General features: G+C 35.9%; 2 protein-coding genes across 10 annotated transcripts in view; one reads left to right on the forward strand and one right to left on the reverse strand.

Annotated features, from left to right (window-relative positions):
* Positions 1-24,644, forward strand: part of Cbr4 (carbonyl reductase 4) — a 75,053-nt gene that overhangs the window by 41,818 nt on the left and 8,591 nt on the right. The window lies entirely within an intron of this gene.
* Palld (palladin, cytoskeletal associated protein) overlaps positions 5,584-24,644 on the reverse strand; it is a 372,211-nt gene continuing 353,150 nt past the window's right edge. For 7 of the 8 annotated variants that reach the window (XM_048791698.1, XM_048791699.1, XM_048791702.1 and 4 more), the window contains 6 exons: positions 18,816-18,910; positions 16,756-16,888; positions 12,571-12,778; positions 9,683-9,848; positions 9,023-9,156; positions 5,584-7,748 (listed from right to left, as the gene is read on the reverse strand). In XM_048791698.1, the coding sequence (XP_048647655.1) occupies positions 7,576-7,748; positions 9,023-9,156; positions 9,683-9,848; positions 12,571-12,778; positions 16,756-16,888; positions 18,816-18,910 (909 nt within the window). In that variant the 3' untranslated portion in view covers positions 5,584-7,575. Of the gene's footprint in view, positions 7,749-8,814; positions 8,862-9,022; positions 9,157-9,682; positions 9,849-12,570; positions 12,779-16,755; positions 16,889-18,815; positions 18,911-24,644 lie in introns of all 8 variants that reach the window. The other variant, XM_048791700.1, reaches the window with a different exon arrangement.

Consider the following 24,644-nt stretch of genomic DNA (forward strand, 5'->3'; position numbering starts at 1 on the left):
CATACTTTTGAGGTAGTATTCAGGTTCTTCTAAGTAGAGAATCATGTCTCTGCAAACAGATAATTTGACTTCCTCCTTTACTATTTGTATTCCTTTTCTTTCTCTTGCTTGATCTTGCTAAAATTTCAAGTACTATATTCATTAAAAGTGGTGAGAGTAGACACCTTTGTCTTATTTCTGACTTTAGAGGAAACACTTTTGTTTTTCCCCATTCACTATGACTTTGGCTATAGCTTTGTTATATATGACTTTTATTAAGTTGTGGTATGATCTCTCTGTACCATGTTTCTTCAAGGCTTTTATCATAAAGACATGTTAAATTTATCAAAGGCTTTTTCTGCATCTACCAAGGTGATTATGTGATTTTTATCTTTGATTCTGTTTATGTGGTATGTTTATTGATTTGTGTATTTTGAACCATCCTCGTGTTCCTGGAATGAAACAAATTTGATCATAGTATATGATCTTTTAAAATGTTGTTGAATTTGATTTGCAAGTATTTTATTGAGGATTTGTGTATCTGTATTCATCAAGGTTATTGATGTATAAGTGGTTTTTTTTGTTGTTGTTGTGTCGTCAGGTTTTGGTAGCAGGGTAATACTGGTTTCATAAAATGACTTTTTTTTCTTTTTAAACTATTTTAATTTTATTTGACGCATAAATGTCCAAACTTATAGGGTACAGTGTGACATTTAAATATACATATATGTACATATATAGTGAATAATTGTGTTTCTGTGTACATAAGCATCCATGTGTCTGCAAACACAAACAACCTGCTCCTTCCTATTGTTTACAGCAGTATCTGTCTAGAGATGATATGATTTCAAATTTTGTGGGCACAAATCTAGGCAAATTAGGAAGTATTGCTTTTCATGCATTTGCAAAACAAATCTAACATTTGTAAAACATAGTCTAACACTGTTTTATCTTTTGAAATGAGGAAACAGATGACTAGCTTATGGAAAATCTAGACTAGATATTTATAAATTCAAAGCTATGAAGTTGTATTGGTTCTTTTTGAAACAAGCCTTTTCTAAAGAAGACTAATGACTAATAAAGTGTGAGTGCAGGCACACAGGCAGGAAATTGGATCAAAATCCAACAAATTACGACACAGTCCAGAAGATCTCTTAAGGGTAATGTTCACAGAATGATTTTGAAAAGTTCTTTTCCTCTCTGTTTCATGAGGTACTTTTTTTTTAAAAAAAAATGCCCTTTGGCCAGTAAAGTGTGAGACTTGCTGGGTTAAACAATGTCTTTATTGCAAGGCATAACAGTATTAAACGTATTGACGTGTATATCTAATTTCTGAGAGAGGACATACAGTATGTGCTGACAGAATTCTTTTCCCATGGGGCATAAGAGAAACCAACATTCCCTGGAATACATTTGAGGAAATATTGTTATAATAAAATTTATAGATCTATTTGCAATGGTCTTTCCTCCTGACTGTCGGTCTGTCATCAGCATCCTGTCTCCACAGCTTGAAACCTGTGGTGCATTTCATCTTCTTTCCTTCTCTTACCCTCTATGACCAGTTGCTGCTAAGCTATTTTGCTGCTCCCTGTATACTGCATCTTCTGTTGTCCTCTTTCCGTAATCCTTTTCTGGCCTTGAATCCTCACAGCTGTCTTCTCATTCATCTTTCCATGTTGTTTTCCCTCTCACTTAGCCATTACATATCTGCCAATGTAGTCTTTATGAGCTTTTCAGTGTCAACCACCTATGCAAAAACTGTCAGTACCTGTTGTGCCTATGACAAAATACAAACTTCTTAGACTTCTTAGCCTGCCTGGGTGCGACTCTACCCTATTTTTAAAACTTGTGGCAGAAACCTCATAACAAAAATTTAAGTGTGCAGTGCACTATTTTTAACTATATGCACATTGTATTGCAGATCTCTAGATCTTTTTCATCTTTCTTTTCTATTTATTGAGTATTTCCTTTTCCCCAGCTCTTGGCAACTACCTTTCTACTTTCATCTAAGAATTTGATTAATTTATGTACCTTATGTAAGTGGAATCATTCAGTATTTATCTTTGAATGGCTTATTTCACTTAGCATGATGTACCTAAATTATCTAAATTATTTGCAACTGCTTCCCAGCATGAACCTTCAGCTAATTATATAGTTAAACATTTTTAAACTCTTAAAAATTTTATCATTTTATGAATTACTTCAAATATGAAGAAAATATGTTGAAAATAATATACTTTCCTACATCTACATTTTTCTGTTTCATATAATTCCACCCTGCTTTTTCTTTTTCCTTTTTGGTACCAGGGATTGAACCCAGGAGCACTCAACCACTGAGCCACATCCCCAGCTCTATTTTGTATTTTATTTAGAGTCAGGGTCTCACTGAGTTGCTTAGTACCTCACCATTGTTGAGGCTGGCTTTGAACTCATGATCTTCCTGCCTCAGCCTCCTGAACCACTGGGATTACAGGCAGGCACCACCACACATAGCTCTGTTTCATATAATTCTTTTTTAAAAAAGTAAAAAAAAATTATGTGTTTTTCTGAAGACCCTCTTATTATGCATCCCTTCCAGAGGAACCACTTCCTGAAATTGGTTTTATTTTCATATATCTTTCAAAAATGTATGTTTTTAAATATTTGTAAAATTGATTTATATAAATAAACCCATACTCTATACATCTTTTTGTAACTTCCTTTTATCACCAAATATTGCTTTTGATATTCATCCATTTTAGGTATAAATCCAATTTTTCACCTTATCTCTTGTAATATTCTGTTGTATGGGTAAATTGTAGTTTATTCCTTCTACTAATGAGCAATTTAGGTTTTTAAAATGTTTTTCCTATACATTGTAGGAGTGAGTACACTTGCCATTGTCTCTTTTTCTATATCTTTGAGTTTCTCTAGGCATGGATCTTAAGTTTTTGTGCTGTTTACCTTCTCGACACTCTAGTATAACTTATGGATTGCTTCTCAAAATAATGTTTGCAAATGCATAAAATGCAAAGAAAATAAATTATTTAAAGTAATTATCAAAGTATTAAAAACAAGTTTTATCATATAATACACATGGCTCCAAGTCACATCATTTACTGGTAGGTCTAATAACTTCCACAAATTTGAAGTACTGCTGAATAGAAATGGTTTTTCAAGATTTGCTGTATTTGTAATATAATTTCTATGGGGACAAGCACAGGTACTTTTATACTATTGTGTTTCCTTGCTTACATTCATAATTGAGGGACATTTTAAATTTCACCTAGAGGCTAATAATTTTTTTCCCTTCCAAGTTCAAAGTTTTGCTATTCATCCAGTTTTCCTGGTTGTATACATTATGTAACTGAAATAATTTTAACAAATTATTTTAATTTACAAACTATATAGAATAATAACTGACAGTTATTGAACTCTTAGTATGTGCTGGGTACCATGTTAAATTTTACATGCATCGTTATCTCATAAATCTTCACACAAGAAAGAGGTATTAGTTTTTAATCTCCATTTTACAGATAAGAAAACTGAAACTTGGAGAGGGAGTCACTTTCTCATGGGTCCCACAGGTCACTCATGATCAACAAAGCTAAGATCCCAATCTTGGTTGGCCAGCTCCAAAACCCAAGTTCTTCATTACCATGTTATAGGATCCATATTTCCATAATGTAAAGAAAATCATACTTTTCATTTTATTAGTCTCTACTACTAGGTTAGCTAAGGTGATTATTGCATTTTTTAAAATCAGAGATAAATTCGGCATTAAAATATATAGTAGATCTTGTAAGCTACAACATAAGAAGGGATAGGGCATTGGGGATAATGTGAAATACCCAGTTCAGGCCTAATTCAAATGTATACATAAAGTTCCATCATAGAGCTTATGTAAAAGATGAATGTTTTCAATTTATGAAGGCTATGAATTACTTACATGACAAGCTTTATCTTTCCCTGCCCCCGTAGTGAGAAAGCTTAAATGTATTGTCCACCTGTTGTAACTATCTAGATATTAGTGCAATATACAGAGAGATGTATATGAGAGAGCGAGAGCGTGTGTGTGTGTGTGTGTGTGTGTGTGTGTGTTGCTCATGTCTTGTTCCATTAATGCTTTTCTTATTTTCTTCCTTTGATCTTTATTTCTGTTATCTTGGAATATTTTTTTTTTTAATTTTTTATTGTTGGCTGTTCAAAACATTACATAGTTCTTGATATATCATATTTCACACTTTGATTCAAGTGGGTTATGAGCTCCCATTTTTACCCCATATACAGATTGCAGAATCACATCAGTTACACATCCATTGATTTACATATTGCCATACTAGTGTCTGTTGTGTTCTGCTGCCTTTCCTATCCTCTACTATCCCCCCTCCCCTCCCCTCCCCTCCCCTCTTCTCTCTCTGCCCCCTCTACTGACATTCATTTGTCCCCCTTGTATTATTTTTCCCTTTCCCCTCACTTCCTCTTGTATGTACTTTTGTATAACTCTGAGGGTCTCCTTCCATTTCCATGCAATTTCCCTTCTCTCTCCCTTTCCCTCCCACCTCTCATCTCTGTTTAATGTTAATCTTCTTCTCATGCTCTTCGACCCTACTCTGTTCTTAGTTACTCTCCTTATATCAAAGAAGACATTTGGCATTTGTTTTTTAGGGATTGGCTAGCTTCACTTAGCATAATCTGCTCTAATGCCATCCATTTCCCTGTAAATTCTATGATTTTGTCATTTTTTAATGCAGAGTAATACTCCATTGTGTATAAATGCCACATTTTTTTTATCCATTCATCTATTGAAGGGCATCTAGGTTGGTTCCACAGTCTTGCTATTGTGAATTGTGCTGCTATGAACATCAATGTAGCAGTGTTCCTGTAGCATGCTCTTTTTAGGTCTTTAGGGAATTATCTTGGAATATTTTATGAACCCTTGCAATCCATGGCATTGGTGAACATACATGCATTTACATGACTACATATAACAAATTTGTGTGGTAGGCAGAATTCTAAGATGGTACCCAGTCTCTGTTGTACATACATACACCTTCTCTTAGTCATCTAATCAAACACAAATGTAGGTGCTACCCTGAAGGGATTTTATACATATAATTAAGGTTCCAGATCAGATGACTTTAAGAAAGGGAGATTATCTTGGGGAGCCTGACTCAATCAGGTGCACCTATAAAAGGGACTGGCTCCTTGTCAAAAGAGAATCACAGTGCGAGAAGGATCTGATTAGAGGGAGATTCACATTGCTAGCTCTGAAAATGGACAGCACTACCTGGCAAGGAATACAGGTGGCCTTGAAAAGCTGAGTACAGTATCTGCCTGACAGATTAAAGACATCTGTCCTACAATTGCAAGTAACTGAATTCTGTTACAGTCACTTGAACTGGGAGGAACATTTTGAGCTTCCAACTAGAATGCAGCCCAGCTGACACCAATTTTAGTCTTATTGTGAACAGAGAACCCAGATGCATCATGCCCAACTTCTGATATGCAGAACTATGATCATTAGGATGTTGCTTGAAGCTTCTAAAGAAGGTTTTGCTAATTTATTACAGCAGCAGCAGAAAACTAAAACAACTGAATATTTTGCTTCACAAAATTGCACTATTATTTGTTAAATATTTATTGATGTTAAATCCACATTACACCAGCACAACAATCCAAAGTAGTATGATAGTACTTTTTTTTTTTTTATAAATACAACATAAAAGGTGGCAAAATAATGCTAGTTAATCCCAAACCCAGCAAATTAGCAAAAAAGTCACATTCAGAACAATTTGGCAATATATGACATAAGTCATAATTCTACAATACAGATATAGGTCCAGGAGACTGTCTGTATAGTATCTTAAACTCCATGTTAGCAATGCATGTAAGTGTGGTAAAAGAAACTTGTACCATGCTGTATAGAACATCTGCCACCTGGTGCTCAAGCCTATTAATCATTTAAAACTTGTTTGGTTGGTGTTCTTACAAAGTAGAAAGCTGTACATGTGAAGCAGTAATATGAAATATATGGGGTGGTATACAGATATAAAATTATTTAAAAAAATACTATGTATGAATTGAGTAACTGAGCTAAGAAAGTTCAACACTTTTATTATAAATAATGAAAGATATATGTGTTCTGCATAAGGAAAATAGTGTTTTCTTTTCATAGCAAAGTACCATTAAAGCCTCATGTTTTATACTATTAGGCCAAATTATTTTTTCTCATTTAAAAATTTTATTGGTTCCGACTTAAAACTATCAAGTCTGGTCAGAATCAACTCAGTCTAGCTGATGCAGAATCGTATGCATTCAAAAAGCAGTCTTTGTAGATATGCCTTTCAAACTACTCAGAACCCAGCACCTTCTTCAGGCAAGGTTTCGCGGCAGCAGGGGAGTGAAATAGCTTCCATTCACCATATCTAGTGCCAATGAAAAAAAATGCATTAAGCACAGACTTGTTTTTGACTCTCCTTAACTCTCCATTTCCATCAAGTACACTAGATTCTACAGGCAATTTCTCATTTATGCCACTCTTGCGGTCTCAATCCATATTCAACTTGCTCTACACATCTAAAATCTTCAACTACTACACAAACTTCAGATAACACTGAAATCTCCATAGCACATGTGCTCCAAACTTCCAACTTGACTTGTGAATGGCAGTGTTTTTTCACCTGCACCTTACGATTAATTCTGAAGAAAACCAAAGAAAAGCCTGGCCTTTGCCACCTCTCCTGCCCCTTCTACTTTTTTCTAAATGAATACAATACAATTGTGCTGGTAGCATTTTCCTTCATTCTCCTCCCTACTCCTTCCAAACCCTCTTTTTCCTCCAAATATACTATATACCTTGGTCATTTGGGCGGTTTGGATGCCTTTTGTGGAATGGACTATAATATATATCTGCTTTACTCACAATACTTTATATTATTTATATTTAAATTAGCCTTTTAATACAGTTTGTAAATAAGCTTCTTACCAAGGTAGCATGAAAAGAGAATACTACACAAAAAAAAAAAAGGTTAAGAAGAAAGATATTAACCTTGTTAGAAAACTCTTGGTATTAATAAAAATTAAGGCAAGTAGTTCCTTATGATTTAATATAAAACAGTTTGCAAAGACAAGGCATTTACTTGGATTTCTTTGTCATTTTCTCTTCCTTTTCATCCTTACATATTGCACTTGGTTCACTGTAGCTGTTGAATACACTGCACTTTAGAATCATTGTAGTATCACATTAAACATTTCACGCTATTGTGCTACATAGCACCTATAATTTGTGTTTAAAGGCACTTGTTGATTTATGGTTATTTTTGAACAACTGATTTCCTGTAACATTTTGGCATTTCAGAGCACTTTAATCATGCAATTCCAAGTTTTAAACTGAACAATAAGTGTGAATTTTTTGTGCAATGTGTGTCTTTCTATACGTATCACCTACTTAAACTCTAGTTTGGTATGTCAAGTAAGAAAAATATTATTTTGGTGTTTTTCTTTTTATTTCTTATAGTCAAAGGTATATTTCTGCCTTTTACATAACGTGGTGGAGGAATATGTTGGTCAAGGCAATGGCGGTTTCGGTGTTTCAACTTTAACAACAATGCTGGATCACAGGTCCTCACTTTCTACCAAGCCAGTATTCAGTGTCAGGTGAGATGGGTTGGCTTCAGGTTGGAACGCTGCTTTGATGTCTAGTCCCTGGTCCGAAAGTGCTGCATAGCGACTGGCTGAGGGCCGTACTTTTTTTGGCTTGGTGGTCTGTGGCTGCTGATGCCACTGGGCTACAAAGAAAGAGTAAATTAAGATTTTTAACAAAGATACACTTGGAAAGCCCTTAAGTATTTCAAGTAAATACAGAATGTCTTTTGACATATACCAGGCACATATTCTTTGTGAAAGACAACACATCCATTGTGGAGACAGAAAATCTAGGGATACCTTTGCATTTTACTTATATGTTGTAGATTTATTGTCTGTATTGGTAATAAAGGTCAAGTATAGTACTGGGAATCCTTTCAAATAGTTAATAACTTTCCTAATTCTCTCTTCTCCTTTTAAAAAAAAATTGGTAGGAGGATTAAAGCCATGGGCACTTTACAACTGAGCTGCATCCCGAATCCCTTTTAATCTTTTATTTTGAGAGAGGGTCTGACAGTTTGCTGAAGCTGGCCTCAAACTTGTGATCCTCCTGCCTCACTCACCCTCTCAAATCACTAGGGTTACAGGCATGGCTCTTCCTCCTCTTTGAAAAACATACCTTTTTCATCAATAATTATAGTAGTTAAGAATTGTGGAGGGATGTTTAACATTAATAAATTGAATGGAAAGAACTAGGCAGTAGAGACAGTTTAAGCCACTGGTTTATTGATGAATCTCACAAAGCTATTTCTTTTTCAAGAGGTAAAATTTGAAATTAGTTCTTAAATCTTTTTCTGATGGCTTTCCTTATGCCAATGGATCATATAATGCTATTTTTCTAATCTATAAATTCAGCAGGAACTTTTAAAAAAAAGTTTTGGATGCATGTACACAAATATACACACACAAATCTATTGCTGAGCTGCTTAAGATTAATGAGAAAAGCACCAAGCCACAAAAGTACACATTCCAGCATCAGTGGTACACACATTCAGAGTGCATTAGGACACCATGATAGGATTATAATGTAGGAAGAAATGTTAAAAGACAGTTATTTGCAGAACGCAGTAATAAGAAAATGTGACATTTATGCCTTTGTCTACTGTTAACTCCTATGGATGCTTAAGTAGGGAAGCCACAACTGACTAGCCAATGTAAGAGAAATCAACATGCATATCTTGCTAATTATTCAAAGCTCCTTAATGATACTTGGGTATTTGTTCTCCTGCTGGGGTTTCATTATTAATGTCGAGAAACTATAAACAGAAAGAGAAAGAGCAATATAAATTTTTTGACAAGTAAAATGCTAGAGTTGTTTAAAAAGATCAGATAAGAGTAACATGAATTGCTGTTCAGATGTTTAAATTTTCATAATTCAATGAGTAAATGCAACCAGATGAAATGAAGTGGCACTCACTGTAAACATCCAGCCTGGCAGTACAGGACACAATCCCTGCTTCATTCTTGGCTGATACAGTATACCACCCAGCATCTTCTTTTGTGGCTCCCTGAATGAGCAGGCAGATGTATCCATGATTATCCTGGTGCATGCTAGAGAAAAGGATAAAGTCATTAGGCTCTAAATTTTTAAAAAGGGACTTTGGACATGAAGCATCATTCTTAATTAGGTCATTAGAAACAGAATTGTGCAAGTGGCAGATAATAGGGTCATACTTATTCTGGAGAGGCTGCTAGCCCTATTAAAGTTAATGGAAGAGAAGAGCAGACCCAAGAGGTTGAATAAATCTGTGCACTTAATTCCTAGTTGAGGATCTGCTTTTACAAAAACCACTGAATAGTCTGTCACCACTGAAGCAAATGAATTCATCCTTTCTTTTGATGTAAACATTTAAAAATAATTACTGTTAGGTTAAGACAATATGCTTTGTCACATATCAATATAGCATCTATCTAAAGGTTTAAATCTATATTTGGGTAAAGAGTGATTTTTGTCTTTGGTATAATCAATAGCATGGCTTTTGCATACACTGATTTAAATGGTACATAAAATGTATCTTTTTATATATCACTAGAACTGAGCTGCTATGGGTTAAATTAAGTCATTGTGTAGTCTTACCTCACTCGATCTGTGCTATGGGTGAGTGATTCATTTTCTTTCTTCCAAAATATTTGAGGTGGTGGTACTCCTGAGATGCGGCATTCGAGCCGTACTGGGTACCCATCAGCAACTCCTGTATTTTGCAGCTTCTCAAGGAACACAGGAGGTTTGTGTGCTTCTTTAGCTAAGGGAACATGAGATGGATTGTCTATCAATGATATACAAAAGGAGCACTGCAAAGAATTCAGAAGCCTTTACAAATTTTGCTTGAAAAGATCTTTTATAATACCATTTTTCATTTCAGGTGATAAGATGCTAGTCTCTCTCCAAATTATTCTTTTATCAAGCAAAGGTTTGTAAGCTTTCTACTCATTTATTTCCTCAATTAATTCAAGTCTGATAGGCTCACACAGTCCATTGGCCATCTGTTCCACAGAATGCCTGTCCAACAGCCACAGGAGATGCCCGAGTCATTGCTAGTATCCGTGATGGCTTCACTAATTATGTCACCACACAGCCTCTACCAACCACTGCCACCTAGTGATGCTGAGCAGGACAAGCATTTCTAGGAGTCTGATCTGCTTAGATTCCCTCACTTCCATCTGAAATGTTTGCTTTGAAGATTTTGAAAATTTGAAATTCTTGGTTTAGGTGAGACATGCCAGAGGACATAAAGCGGGAAAGAAAATACAGAGCAGGCATCATTATGGCAATCTGGTAGCTTTAAATAGTTCCCTATGAACTAGGAATGTACATCCCATAATTTACAAATTTCAATTTGTATTCTTTGAAGGGAGCTATAAAAAAGACAACTTTATTATTGCCTTATAGGAAGGAAGCCATAAAATAAAGACAACTTTATTATGTAGTCTGAAAAGATCAGAACTGATTGTTTAATAACACTGAATGTTATCTTCCAATGAGAAATTGTTTTCTTGCATCAGTGGTAGAAACAAAATCAAAGAAAGAATTAGGTTTAATTATTCTCTTCTAAGCTGCCAAGAATAAAATTTGAAGATATATACATGTCTTTCTGCACCACCACCCTCTTGCCTGGAGTGACAGATACACCCCAATAAAGCAGCTAGGAGGGAGCTCAAAGATGATAAACATTCAACCTGAAATTTCCAAATGCCTAAGACTCTCTAAGACCTTGACTTACATAGAGGGTTTGTTTTTATTAATTTTCCGTAGTTATATGATCTAAGCTATTTTGGGGGAAGTGGGAACAGAAGCTCTCCTCATATTCTTTCTGGGTCTCAGTTTTGAAAAGAACATAAAATGTTGAAAGCAAGCCTTAATGTTGTAGCCACTCACCAGTAAGAATAATGTTCCTTTGTGGAGCACTGTGCAGGCAGGGCACTCGTTATGTGGAACCGCATACACAGTAATTAATTCTTGTAAAAATGCTGAGATGCGTTATGGTCCCCATTTTGCATATGGAGAAACTGAGATGCTGTTATATGATATCATATATTTGCCAAAGGCCACAAGGCTAGTAAAGTAGACATGAACTGGGATTGGCACTGAGATCTGATGCCAAAGACCTTGATTCCAATTACCATGCACTGTCATCTTCTGACAGAAGTGTGAAGGGAGGTATACTGAGATATCTGTCTCTTGGACCCCCAAATCACAGTCCTGAAGGACAGATATGATCAAAATGTACATTTAATAGAAAGAGGAACAGTTTTCATTTAAGGTTAGAAGAATGAATGAAACCAATCCAGTGTGTAGGTACATAGCTGAAGTTGCACCACAGCCTACACATTTACCACTTTTTTTGTGTGTGGAAAAATATCTTGGTCTTATTGTTAGAATTATCATTAGGATTTTAGCCAGGACCTCTTAGGTTTTATTCTCCTTGCCACTCTATTTCTTGAAAAAGCTCAGTACTCACAGTAAGTTTTGATTTGAGTCAGATTCTCAGTTTACTAAATAGGAAAGTCAGAGAAGATTTGCTCCAATTATTTCATAGAGCTATTGTGAAGACCAATTGAAATAATGTGTATGAAGTGCTTTGTAAATATGAGGTATGAGAAATAAACGTTATGTTTTGTTATGCTTCTTTTATAAAAGAGACCAGATGAGCTTGGTGTAGCAGCAGTATGCACCCCTGAAATCACAGTGACACAGGAGGCTGAAGCTGGAGGATCACAAGTTCAAGACTAGCGTAGGCAATTTAGTGAGCCCTTGTCTCAATATAAAAAATTAAAAGGGCTGGAGATGTAGCTCAGTGGTAGAGCAATGCCATTAAAAAGAAAGAGAGAAAGAAAGAAAAAAGATAGATCAGATAATTAGAATCTTTACTTATGCCTAACTCCTAAAAATGGTATAAACCTTTCAATAAGCATAGTTTCCTTTTTAGGCTTCTCAAAGGGTAAGACTTCATAAAATAATACTGCTACAAGATTTACCTACAATCACAGTATAACCAATTGAAAAATAAATCTGAACTTAATTTGATTATGGCACTGGGTATAGATGACAATGTTGTTTAAACGTTTTGAAATTTGAAATCACTACACATTCTGTTAAAAATGAGTTCTGTGTGTTGAATTTGATTTATAATCATATTTTTCATTTCTTGGGGCCTGTGCTGCTATTACTCTTTCCCTGTGTAATACTGGGGCTATCACATATACGAGAACCTGGAAATACTGCTAAAATCCTTTCCCTTCTTGTTCAGGTTAGTGGGAGAAAAGAATAATAATGGCTACACTGGAGTAAGAAAAATTATTTCTGATATGCTAAGCCTTATAATATGTCCTCACTGGTGATTTTGATGATATAATCTATTTTGTCAGTGGTTTATTTTCTATATTGGTTAAATAATGTAGACTTCATTTATAAGTGTAATCTGACATTCATTCTGGCAGAGAGAAAGGATTCACAGAGAAGCCTACCAGCAACCACAAGCTCCAGGCTGAATGAGTTCTGTCCTGCTCGGTTGGTGGCTATACACGTGTAGATGCCGGCATCTCGGGATGTGACTGGCTCTATGATCAGAGAGTGCACCCCATTTTCACGAACAAGCATCTTGTGTGCACTGTCGGGGCGAATTGGCTTTCCATCTAGTTGCCAGCTTAGATCTGGGGTTGGTAACCCACTGACCTAAACCAGAAAGGAAAGACGTGTAAATTTTTTTTTTAATATTGAAACAGTGAAATCACTGAGAGCTAAGAGACCAGCATACATTCCTCCTTTGGTAGCAAAAGAAATGGATTTTAGAATTAGCTTGTGTCACTTTTTTGCTTAAAACTATTCCATGGTTTTCTAAACACTCACAGGCTTACTTCTAAACATTTCTTACAGAACAACTTAGAGACAGTGAAATAGGGATTTAAAAAATTTCTGTCATTATCTTACCTCACCCAGGACTATAAAAATTCCTGGGATGATGTCAGCACCAGGCTCTGAGCTCTTTGGAAAAAAGATGTCCAACCATAATAACAAGCACTCAGCTGGCATTTATATACTCTAAAGCTTCTCATCAAGGAGTGGCATTGCTATGGAGACATTAGTTAATGCATCCATCAGCACAGACAGCTATTATTATTTAATAATCTTTGAAACTGAGTAACAAGAGCAATATGAAATTACCCAGAAAGCCATCTCAACAAATTAGCATCACAATGGAAATGTCATAAAATCTTGAGACCATGACGGTTGTGTTGACCAGAGATCAGATAAAAGCACATTTAATTGCTAATAACACGTTGTACTGTGAAGGGTAGGGATGGTTGCCATTTGCCAGCTTTTTACAGTGTTGTCCTTGATTTTGAATAGGAGAAAGGCACTGCTGAGGAGGGCCTTTTTACCTCCCCAATCTCCAACTTTACTAGTGGGAAATTATATACAAAGCACATCTGCTGCATAATACAACAATTTCTTTGAAGAACCAGCTTTGCCCAAATCAGTCAGATAACACACACTCCACTCCTGCTCTGTGATGATATTTATTCATTTATACTACCTACAAGATGCCTCCCAGAAATGAAGCAAAAAGTCCAGAGAGTTGAAAGAAAAAAAATTAAGTGTACTCAATGGTGGATTAAAAGCATGAATAGACTTTGGAAACAAACAGCCGTAGTCAGGCAGCTTGGCTTCTGTGATGGTCAGGCTCTGCTGTCCCATCTGTCCACTTGCTATCCCCCAGCTCTCCACCTACACAGCTTTGCCTGTCTGGAGGTCACTAGAAGTGATGCAGGGAGAGGGCGTAGATACTTTAGGTCCGGCCCCAGGCCTTTCCCAAACTTAGAAATAGAACTGGTTCCACTTCACTAGTTCAATCCTAGACGAGCTGGCCGTAGTGTGCTTGGTAGGAGAGGTGCCCAAAGCACTGTGTCCTCTCAAGCCACCTAATTCACAGTGGACCTGTCCCAGTGCGCAGAGTTACTCATGTTCCTGCAAAGGGAAAGTCATATTCTTTTAACCCCGGTCCCCCTGGTAAGTAAGTAAAGAATGCGCAGTCCCAGGAGCTGAAGGTCCTGGTGAGCAGTTCTGTTCGGGAGACAGAAGGGCACGCTTGTTCCTGGAGCAGCGGAAAGAGGTATTTCCCCAAGCCTCAGTGCTGGGTGGAGGGTACTCAGTGTCTAGGAATGTTTGCCAGGAGTTGGGGTGGGGGGCTTTTGGGCAAAGAGCAAGCTGTTGCTTTCGTGTTTGTTTCGTGTTTCAAGTCTCTTTTCCCCCTCAAAGCTTAAAACACACTGAAGACTTTATTTTTCTCTGAAGCAGGTAACACTCCATCTGTTCATGTGGCAAGATTGAACATTTTCTTCATCTATGTCAGACCATCATAGTGAAATCAAGCACAGACTACTTTTCCTCCCAATATTCTTTTAAAGGCAGAGGTTTTAAGGACATTTATGCTACTGAAATACTTAAATACATATACTGAAATTCAATTTCTGTGCTCAATTTGTGAAATAAATTACTATGACTTCTTTTTAAAATATGATCAAAAGTAGATATAACAGTATGGTCAATCTCTGTACACCCATTATTTAGATTCAGTCTCATCATTTTTTATATTATAAAATAAATTCCAGACTTTGTATAATTTTATCCCTATCTACCTAATTATACATTTAAAGAAATATACATTTTACTACATAATTATGATTCCATTTTTATACATGAAATTAATAATTTCTTGGTATTATCTAATGACCTATCTATAATAAAATTTCTTTAGATGACTTGAAATGTAACTTTGTAGGTTAAAAACTATAATAATTCTTGGAAAATTTTTAGAAATTATAATTGAAAAATTATTTGTATTTATTGTGTTCAGTATGATTTGAAATATGTATACATTGTTGAATGGCTAACTTAAGATAATTAACGCATGTATTACCTCACATTCTTATCACTTTTTTTGATAAGAACACTTAAAATTTGCTTTCTTAGCAACTTCCAAATCTATAATACAGTGTTATTAACTATAGATCTCTTGAACTTACTCCTCCTAACTTAAGATTCTGTGTCCTTTGACCAAAGTCTCCCCAGTTCTCCTCCCCTTGGCAACACCATTCTACTCTCTGCTTTTATGAGTTTGACTTTTTTAGATTCTACATAACAGGGAGGTCATGTGGTATTTATTTTTCAGTGCTTGGACTAGTTCACTTAACATAGTGTCCTGGGGGTTCATCCATGTTGTTACAAATTGCAGATTTCCTTCCTTTTTCCCCCACTTAGTACCTGGGATTGAACCCAGGGGTGCTTAACCACTGAGCCACATCCCCAGCCCTTTTTATCTTTTATATTGAGACAGAGTCTCATTAAGTTGCCTAGGGCCTCGATGAGTTGCTGAGGCTGGCTTTGAACTTAGGATCCTCCTCCCTCAGCCTCTTGAGTTGCTGGGATTACAGGAGTGCACCACGGCACCTGGCAGATTTCCTTCTTTTTAAAGGCTGAATAGTTTTACGTTGTGCATACATGTATTTTTTATTCATTCATCTGTTAATGGACACTGAGCTTCATTCCATATCTTGGCTATTACGAATAATGATGCTATGAACATGGGAGTGCAGGTATCCCGACATTTTTTCATTTTCTTTGGCTATATACGGAACAGTAGGACTGCTGGATCATATAGTTCTAATGTATGAATTTTTACAGACTACAAATAAAGTAAATATATATATGGATTTCAACCTGTATATTTATACTGCAAAATGAATCATGTTGGACAATAGAATGTTTTTGATAATACATTTTTCTTTCTATACATTCCTAGAAGCCCAGATTTACCTATTTTTGTTTCTTTCTTTTTGTGGTACTGGTGATTGAACCCAGAACACATGCTAGGCAAGTGCTGTATTACCAAACTATATCCCCAACTCCAGACTGACTTTTTGAAAAAGCAGATAATGCCAAGATCCTCAAAGCAGTTATATTTATGTTCTGCAATCCCAGAGAGAACCAGCAGAGGGAACCCAAATTTTAAGAACCTCATCCATGTTTACTTTAAAATCAGTTAAGTAGAGCAAAAACCAAATCACAGTATTTTTCATGAGAGCAGTGGTTCTTAAACATTTTTGGCCCGAAATTCCTTTGGGAAACTGCTGAAAACTGTATCATACACAATTTTCTATATAATTTCAGAACTCACACACCTAATAAAGCCTGCTTACCCAAGGACCCTGGGTTAAGAAGCTCTGGTAAAACAGGTGAAAGAAGAATGTCACTTTAACTTATCTAAGAATTTCTAGAAAATGGAAAGAATAAAACTCAGAGTAGATAGATGGATATATTTGATGAAAAAAGAATGAAGATCCCCTATTGATTAGGGCATATGGCAGATTCATCATATTTATTACTTCAACAAAATGAAAAAAAAATAAAGGGATAAATAAAGCCTTTCTTGGATAGGGGATGTAGGGTTCAGAGTAAAGAAAATATTTAAGACAAATTTAAAAGTAAGGAAATTTATGATGGGAAACGGCATATAGATGCTGAGTATATTTTGCTAGTTTTTCTTTTGATCTGGCATCATCTATTTTACATAATGTCCCAAAAAGAACTGTAGAGAAATGGCATTGAGGAGAGAAATGAGGCAGTAATTTTGCAGCATAACAAACACTTACTTTACAATCCATTCTGCAGAGCTTTCCTTCTTGAACAGTTAGATCTCCAGGAGCCTGCAAGAAGTGAGGTCTGAAGAATCGCTCCTGAATTGGTTCATTTTCATCTCCACTGTCTCTTGATCTAGAGCGAGGCCTTGAAACAAGATGCATCAGGATAGATAGTAGTTATTTCCAAGCTTTTAGTCCTCAGTTTTCGTATAATACAATGGGGGTAATCTTATTATTTCCTCATCTGTTACCCATTCCCAAGATTTATGCGTCAAAAAGTCAGAAAAGCAAAGTCTTGTTTAATTTGGAAGTCTGATAAATTTAATAATCTGCTAACTGCAGACTAATATAAATCACAAAAGGGAAATGAGCATTTTTTCCTAAATATTTTTTAAAGCTTTACATTATCAGTAAGAGCAGCTTTTTCTATTATCAGATTTTTTTAATTGAATCTTTTTCAATAGAAATAACTATTAACTTTCCACCAATTTTAATTTTGTAGGAAATTAAAAGCTTTTACTTTTAAAAAATTTAATATATTATCAAAATTCCTTTTCACATTAACTAAGAAAACAAATCTTCTGCATTAATTATCTATGTACCTAAAGGGATTATTTTTACTTTTTAAAAACAAAGTTGTGGGCCGGGGTTGTGGCTCAGTGGTAGAGCGCTTGCCTAGCATGTGTGAGGCACTAGGTTTGATCCCTGGCACCACATAAAAAACAAAAAAATAAAGGTACTGTGTCCATATACAACTAAAAAAATATATATATATATAAACAAGGTTGTGCAAATCTCTCACATTTTGCACACCTCTGTGTAGTATATTGCCAGAGGAATACAATTGTATTGCAGGAAAGACTTATGAAATGAGTAACATGTTGGATATAAATTTTGTCAGTAACCACTGGAAGATAAATTTAAAAACACTTCACTAGAAAAAAACAAAAAAATGAGTGGAACAAATAAAAGATTAGTATATTAGGCTGATAATCATTTTCTCCAAATACAGATCTGATAAAAATTCTTTGTAGGATCTATTGATATCAGGAAAAGCTTTGATTTATTGAAGACCATAGGAGCGGCAGAAGAGAAAAATGCAAGACAATGAACCTGAAACGATGTTGTGTTTATAGCCTGAGATACAGGTCTAAGATCTAACAGATTTTACTGCACTAGTTTGGAATTAAATTTGCACATGCCCAGGTACTTGTCATCCAAATGTTGATCAAAGGACTGTGGCTTCAGTCACATGAGGTGGTATAGACACATCTCTTGCTTGATGCTTACTCAGTTTTCCTGCCTTTCCTCTGTGAGTCTAACTATGTTTCTCTTCACCAAAGGTGTTGTGCATCTATGGCTTGTATCTTACCATCAGGACTATTTCAGGATGTTCTGTCTGTAAAATATCTGGATAGAAAGGCTGATTGACTTACCATATTGTTTTAGGGCAAATACATTATAAGAAATAACATCCTTTCTCTCTCCCTGACTGCCATCATTCTGTCAGTGTCCTTTCATAGACTCAGGGCTACTAGGAATGGAAAGCAGACTCAATTGTTAGCAGATATTTGAGCATCTATAACATGATAAATCTTACCTACATAATTTATCGTCTACTATGTTTTGAACTAAGCAATTTAAAAATGTACATTAACAACCTAGCTGATTTTAAGAAATCCAGTGGCAACAGCTTATAATGGTAAGTCTTCACCGCTGTTGGTTAGAGACGTTTGCTTCGGAACATTTGTGTTCTATTTACTAGTATTTTTGTGTTCATGTGCCATCTAAAGGTGCAAAGTCTTGATTTCTTCATATATAAAACACGCCATACTAAATAGACTAACAATGGTATATCTGAATAGACTCAGCACATATTAGCAAATGTTTTTTTCCTTCCCCTTTTGGAACTGCAAAGGGGCATAATAATCAAGGCTCACACACTTGAATTATGTATCCGTGTTCTGTCTTCTAATTCCATTCACTTTTGTTGTCATACTATGATTCCAGCAGTCCTGAATGTATAGTAATAAGTGCACAGTAACACCTACAGGAAGGAACATCTGAAATACCTTCTGACATGAGGATGGCCTGAGGGAGAGCGGGGACTGCGACCTCTTTGGTTGACAGCCTGTACCATCAGCCGTCCAGTACAACTGACGCGGCCCTGTCAGGGACATCAGGAAAAGAGGTTATTCGCTGTGCAAAATTGTTAACCATTAAGCACTCTCATGTCTGGTGTTCCATTCTCATAACAACTCAGTGTTCCATTAGCAATAAAACCCACTCCTCTCAGAAAAGCACTTTCCCTGAGTTAAGCTCCTTAATAAAACTAAGAACTCAGGTGACAAGGTCCTTCTCTGAATGTTAAATGTGCTTTACTGTTTTATCCACAATGATACTTGAAATGCTACCTCTCAATGAACCGTAATCTGCTAAGGTTTCCCTAATACATGAAGTCAAATTGAAAAATATAGCAGGATGTTATTTTCTTGTCATGATTCAGTTTTCATAGGCAAATATCTACTGGTTGTGGCCAAATTCTGAAATCAAAACTAGATTTTAGTTTTCTGTCACATCTTTTTAGTAATATGTATATTAAATGTTAGTGGTATCCCCTCCCCAAACAGTTTGTTTGGGGGATGTCTGCATAAGAAAATGAGCATTATGTAAGATGTATACTCAGAGAATAACAAGGAAAATATATGTAATTACACCATGTCCTCAGGAAATGAGACTTAAAAACCAGAAATAGTTGATTATCTAAAGTATGTGAGTCATGTGATAAGGGCCTAGCTAATGAAAATTTATAATATATCTTTAATTTGCCTATTGAAAATTTGGTAATTGTTGTTCTGTGGATAGACAAACATAATGCTTAAGGGACCTGATGACATGGATAAACCACTAGTAACTTTGGCTTTTTGTTTTAATTCTTCTCCCCACCTCCGGCCATTACTAGCACAATAGCATGATGCCTGATTTTTTTCCTCCACTTTCTTCTCCACTCTTCCAGAATAATGGCCAAATGTACTTCTGAATTCAGATGCTGGCAAAAGGCAAAAGCAAGAGAGGAAAAATGGGAAGTAGAAATATTATTGATGAATAGACTTCGTGAATTCTAGCTCAGGATTGATGAGCAGTCCTTATGTGTATTCACATTCAAAATAAAATTCTACCAGTGACTTCTAATTTTGTTGCCAGTAACCAATAAATGCTGGTAATAGAAACAGGAGTGTTCTGTGTGTTTTGAAGAGTTGTTTTCCAAAAAAGTGGGCTAGGGTAGGGAGAGGGTGGGTACTAGTAGAGGGAACATGATATGATATATAAAAAACAACTCACAGTAGGATTTCTAATGGTGGTGGGCATTGAACCCCAGGGGTGCTCTATCACTGAGCTAAGTCACCCCTTTTTAAAAAACTTTTAAATTTTGAGACAGGACTTCACTAAGTGAAGCTTGTGATCCTCCTGCCGCAGCTTCCGGAGTAGCTGGGATTACAGGTGTGTTCACCCATAGAAGAATTTAGTGAAGGGCAGGGATCTGGGCAATAGGGCTCTTCAGGTCTCCCAAAGCCTGGACTTCTTTGGGGCTCTAACCACTGGGAAAGGGGAACAACACATAGGGATGTAATACAGATCAGAGGAATTCAGAATGGCCAAATAGAAAGAGGTGGTACCAGAGAAACAAATTTATTCTTATATCACTAGATACGTCAGTCTCTCTAGCATTCACACACAATATTTGCTGTTGGTCATGGTGAAAACACTGCCTTTCCTGAAAACACTGCCTTTCCGAGGAGAAAAAAGTATTACATTATGAAGGAAAATGATTTCTAAATTAGATTAATTGTATCTGAAGATTTTTTGGTCCCAAGCTCTTGGCAAACACTTGGGAGTCCCTAAACTAGCTTGAAATGTGAAAATTGATTTCACCCTATCTCATCAAATCCATACCTGCTATAGAAAATTTGGATGTGACTTGCTTTGAAGACCCTTATAATAAATTACCCAACTGATATATCCTACTAGATGCTTTATCAAATGAACACATAAAATCCATGATTCTGTTTTGAGGTTGAACACAAGGAAGCATATGTCTTGTTTCATACAATAGCTTCACACGCACTGATACAGGATATGGCCTCCTTGTTATGTGCTTTGCCATCTTACTGATAGAATGATAAAATGATAATTTAGATCTATCCTCCTCTGTGGGACAAAACAGAGGATCCACAAAAGAAATTAAGATTAACTAATCATTGACATGATTAGAAAAACATGTAAGTTAAATTCAAACTTGAACCTTGAATATGGGCAAGCAGAATGGGTTGCTTAAAAAAAAATAATCCTCTAACCTGAATTTGAGTTTTGACTTTTTCTAAAACTGGGCAAATTACTGAGTTTTTTTTTAAGCCTTTTTTTTCCTCTTTCTGTAAAGAAAAGGAATATATCTCACAAGGATGTTGTAAGTATTAAATGCTATAACCTAAGATGGTCTTATTAAATGGTACATGACATCATTATTAAATTCATCATAGCTGGTGTTGCATTATCATGGTCTGAGTTGACATTTAATATGCATGGACATGCATTGAGATGATGATTTTGGAGGGCCCCACCTGGGCATGGATGACCCCCAAAAGTTTCCAAGTGAATGTACTTTATTGGAGGGATGTTCTTACCTCCTTTCCATTTTTTTTAAAACTTGTTTTAATCAATGTCTCCCCTGTCCCTTATCCCAGCATGAGCCTCAGACACCTTTGTATGGTATTCCTTAGCTCTGGAATCATATTTTCTGGGTTTGTAAGTCAATTCTGTTCCTTTAGGAACTGATAATCTAACATCTCTAGCTAGATTTATTCAACTGTAAAACAAGACAATATAGTTAATACCTGGGTACTTGGCAATGATTACATGAGTTAAAATGTACAAAGTGCTTCGTATTGCATTTTTACATACAGTAAATGCTCAAAATGTTAAAATACTGTAGTACTAAATGTGAACATATATTATAATATCAGATGAATATGAGGCATAGTAGAAGTGTTTTAACACAGTTTTTGCATATGTAAATTATTCTATTAGAATAATTTAAAGAGAAAACAAAATGTTTTTAGCAGGGGAGGCTGAATATGTAGCCAGTAGGCCAACCTTTAACTTCTGTGGTGCTTTCATGGGGCCAAGCACAGTTGTATTCAATGGGCCTGCTTATATGATGGCTGCATTATATGAGATGTAGGATGAAAGGTGCTCTACTCAGCTAATTGTTGACTAAGCTTAGGGCAAATCCTGCCTTCTCCTCCCCTTTCCAGAAAAACAGGGCATCCAGGTTGACACTGCTCTGGAGAAATTACGCAGTTCTACACTGTTCTCTGGGTTCTTGCTGCTACTGCTTGTAACTGGACACACAAACCTTGTCATGGAATATTTCCTCCCAAATTTATGAAAACATGTTACCATTTGTGGTCTTTGTACTCCTACACTTTCTACAACTTTGACTGCTGAACATAAGGAGGAGGACATGGTCTTCAGGAAGCAGATTTTTAATTTGATTAGTGTACTGTTATTGGTTAAATATATTACTAACCAATACGTGATCAGGAGCAGTTAAAAAGCATCCAAATTAAGAAGTTATATAATTTTGAAAATTTTATTTGAAAAAAAAATCTGGAATTCAGTGAAGCAGTCTTGAAGATGTCTGAACACCTTATTTAGGAGAATGCTCATATAGAAGTAGTGTTAATGATTTTACTCATACTAATATACCAATTAATCTTAGCAATCAAATTATGATTTTCAAATTAGAAGGCTCTGATGTACATTTTTGCTATGGTACTTTTAACATTTTAATTTTTTTTCGCTTTATTAATCTGTGAAATAATAATGAAAGTGGATGTTTAGAGAGAAGATTAAAATGAGCCAGGAAACCTTACAATGCTAAAACAAAACAATCATTTTTAATATTTAATTCAGATTTGTGTCACTTTTCTATTCTGAACAAAGCCAAAGTTTAAAGCCATAGTACAAACAAGGAGTTTGAATTGTCAAAGTGATTCTGTATTAAACATCCAGCTTGTAAAGATTATTTGCACCATGCAAAGTCAGTTATTTATGTGATATGAAAATAACATTTATATTTCATAGTTTATGAATTTAACTTGTGGCACAGAGTCTTTATAAAGGCTTGCCACTTGTATACATAATGCAATTTGAGGGAACATCAAACTGCAAAGCAGCCATTCCAAAATCCAAGTGCAGTACGAAGTAACTTAGCAACACAACAAAACAAAGTAAAACATTTGTGTTTAGATTTAGTTGTGTCTTAAAGATAGGATTAGGGTCTGAAATAAACTGCTTCATGAGCCTCATTTTGGCATAGTGTTTAGTGTAACTGCACAATTGCTCATTATTTTGCTAAACCATGTGATTGCTCTGGTCTCTAATGAATTACTCTGAGCTGCACACATTGCATATGATACAGAATCACAGGATAGGTGGAGAGCTGTGTGTTCCATCCCAAGCAGAATTTGGATGCAGTCAACAATATCTAACATGTTTCTCATTCCCAAAAGATTAACCCAGGTGGAAAAATATCATATTCTATAAAATAATCTGCTGAACTTTAGTGTTTTCCTCTTTCCTTGGTTCTCGCCCTTCTCTTGGCTGCTTTCTGTAATTATTTTCCACTGCTCTGAAAAGCTCTGCCTTCTGTGTTTCATTACTGAACTAATTTTTCCACTCCAGTCTTTTCCTCTTTCCCTCAGTTATTTCACATCATGTAGCCTACAGTGTATTAGGAAAAAATAGATGTAATTGCCTGCCTTTCATATCCAAATATTTTTAAAATTTGAAAAAAAAAAATCAAGGTAACTGAATATTCAAGGGCATCTGGGAAGTAGACAGTCAACTTCAGTTTTCTGTCAACTACACTTCATATCTTGAGAGATTCAGCTTTTACTTTTGAGTTTTTTCCAGTGGCTACTTAAGATATTCTTTTTTAAAAAATCATATTTTAATTCACAAATGACAAGAATAATAAAATCCTTCAGTATATAATAACAGATGTTATAAGGATAAAATTATGAGAGTTAAACAGGTCTATATTGGCATTCCTACAGCCACAAATGATGATTTATGCCAAGGGTTAGTTAGAAAAATGGGCTGCCACTCATCTTGGTCTAAATACCACTTTGTTGTTTTAATAAGTAGTAACTTTCATTCCAGTATCTAGAAGATGACTCACAAGTTAGACATCTGGCATATTTGGGTATACCTGCCACTGAAGACCCCAGGAAAAAAAAGGAGTTTTACTCTTGGAATTAAAATCAACCAGACAACGTGATTAGAGACTTGAAATAACAACTACTGCCAAGTAGCATAAATACCAAAATTCTCTTACAGTGATTTCAATGGGATACACACAACTACATGTTCTGGCTGAGGCCTAAATGTCCACTTTTAGCATTTCCTTAGGTTCTTTTCATGAGTTTTCCCTCCTTTGTCTGTCTTTGGTGATTTAGATAGAAAAGGAGACTGATGGCCTCATCTCTTGATTATGACACTGGGTGTATTTAAAGACTTTTGGAATTCTAGGCATTAGGGACAGGGGCTGACTGCTATGGCCCCTGGGTGTCTTTTGCCCCTCAGGTAGACCCCAAACACTCATATCACCTTTTGCTTAAATCACAGATGGGGCGGGAGGGATATTCTGTCAGGAGGGCTGGGCTTTTGGCTACCTGATGTAAACTGGTCCACTTCTCCTATGGTTGCCTTTTCTCCAAAGGGTGGAGGGCAAGACCTGAGGGGATTGACTGTGGGGCTTAGCCTGGGATTTGGTAAAGCAGAATTACTGGGGCCTCATATGAGGCCAGTGGCTCCTCTCTATGGGGTGTTCTCTTGGC

Source organism: Marmota marmota, unplaced genomic scaffold, assembly GCF_001458135.2.
Source record: "Marmota marmota marmota unplaced genomic scaffold, marMar, whole genome shotgun sequence".
In the NCBI taxonomy this organism is placed as follows: Eukaryota; Metazoa; Chordata; class Mammalia; order Rodentia; family Sciuridae; genus Marmota; species Marmota marmota.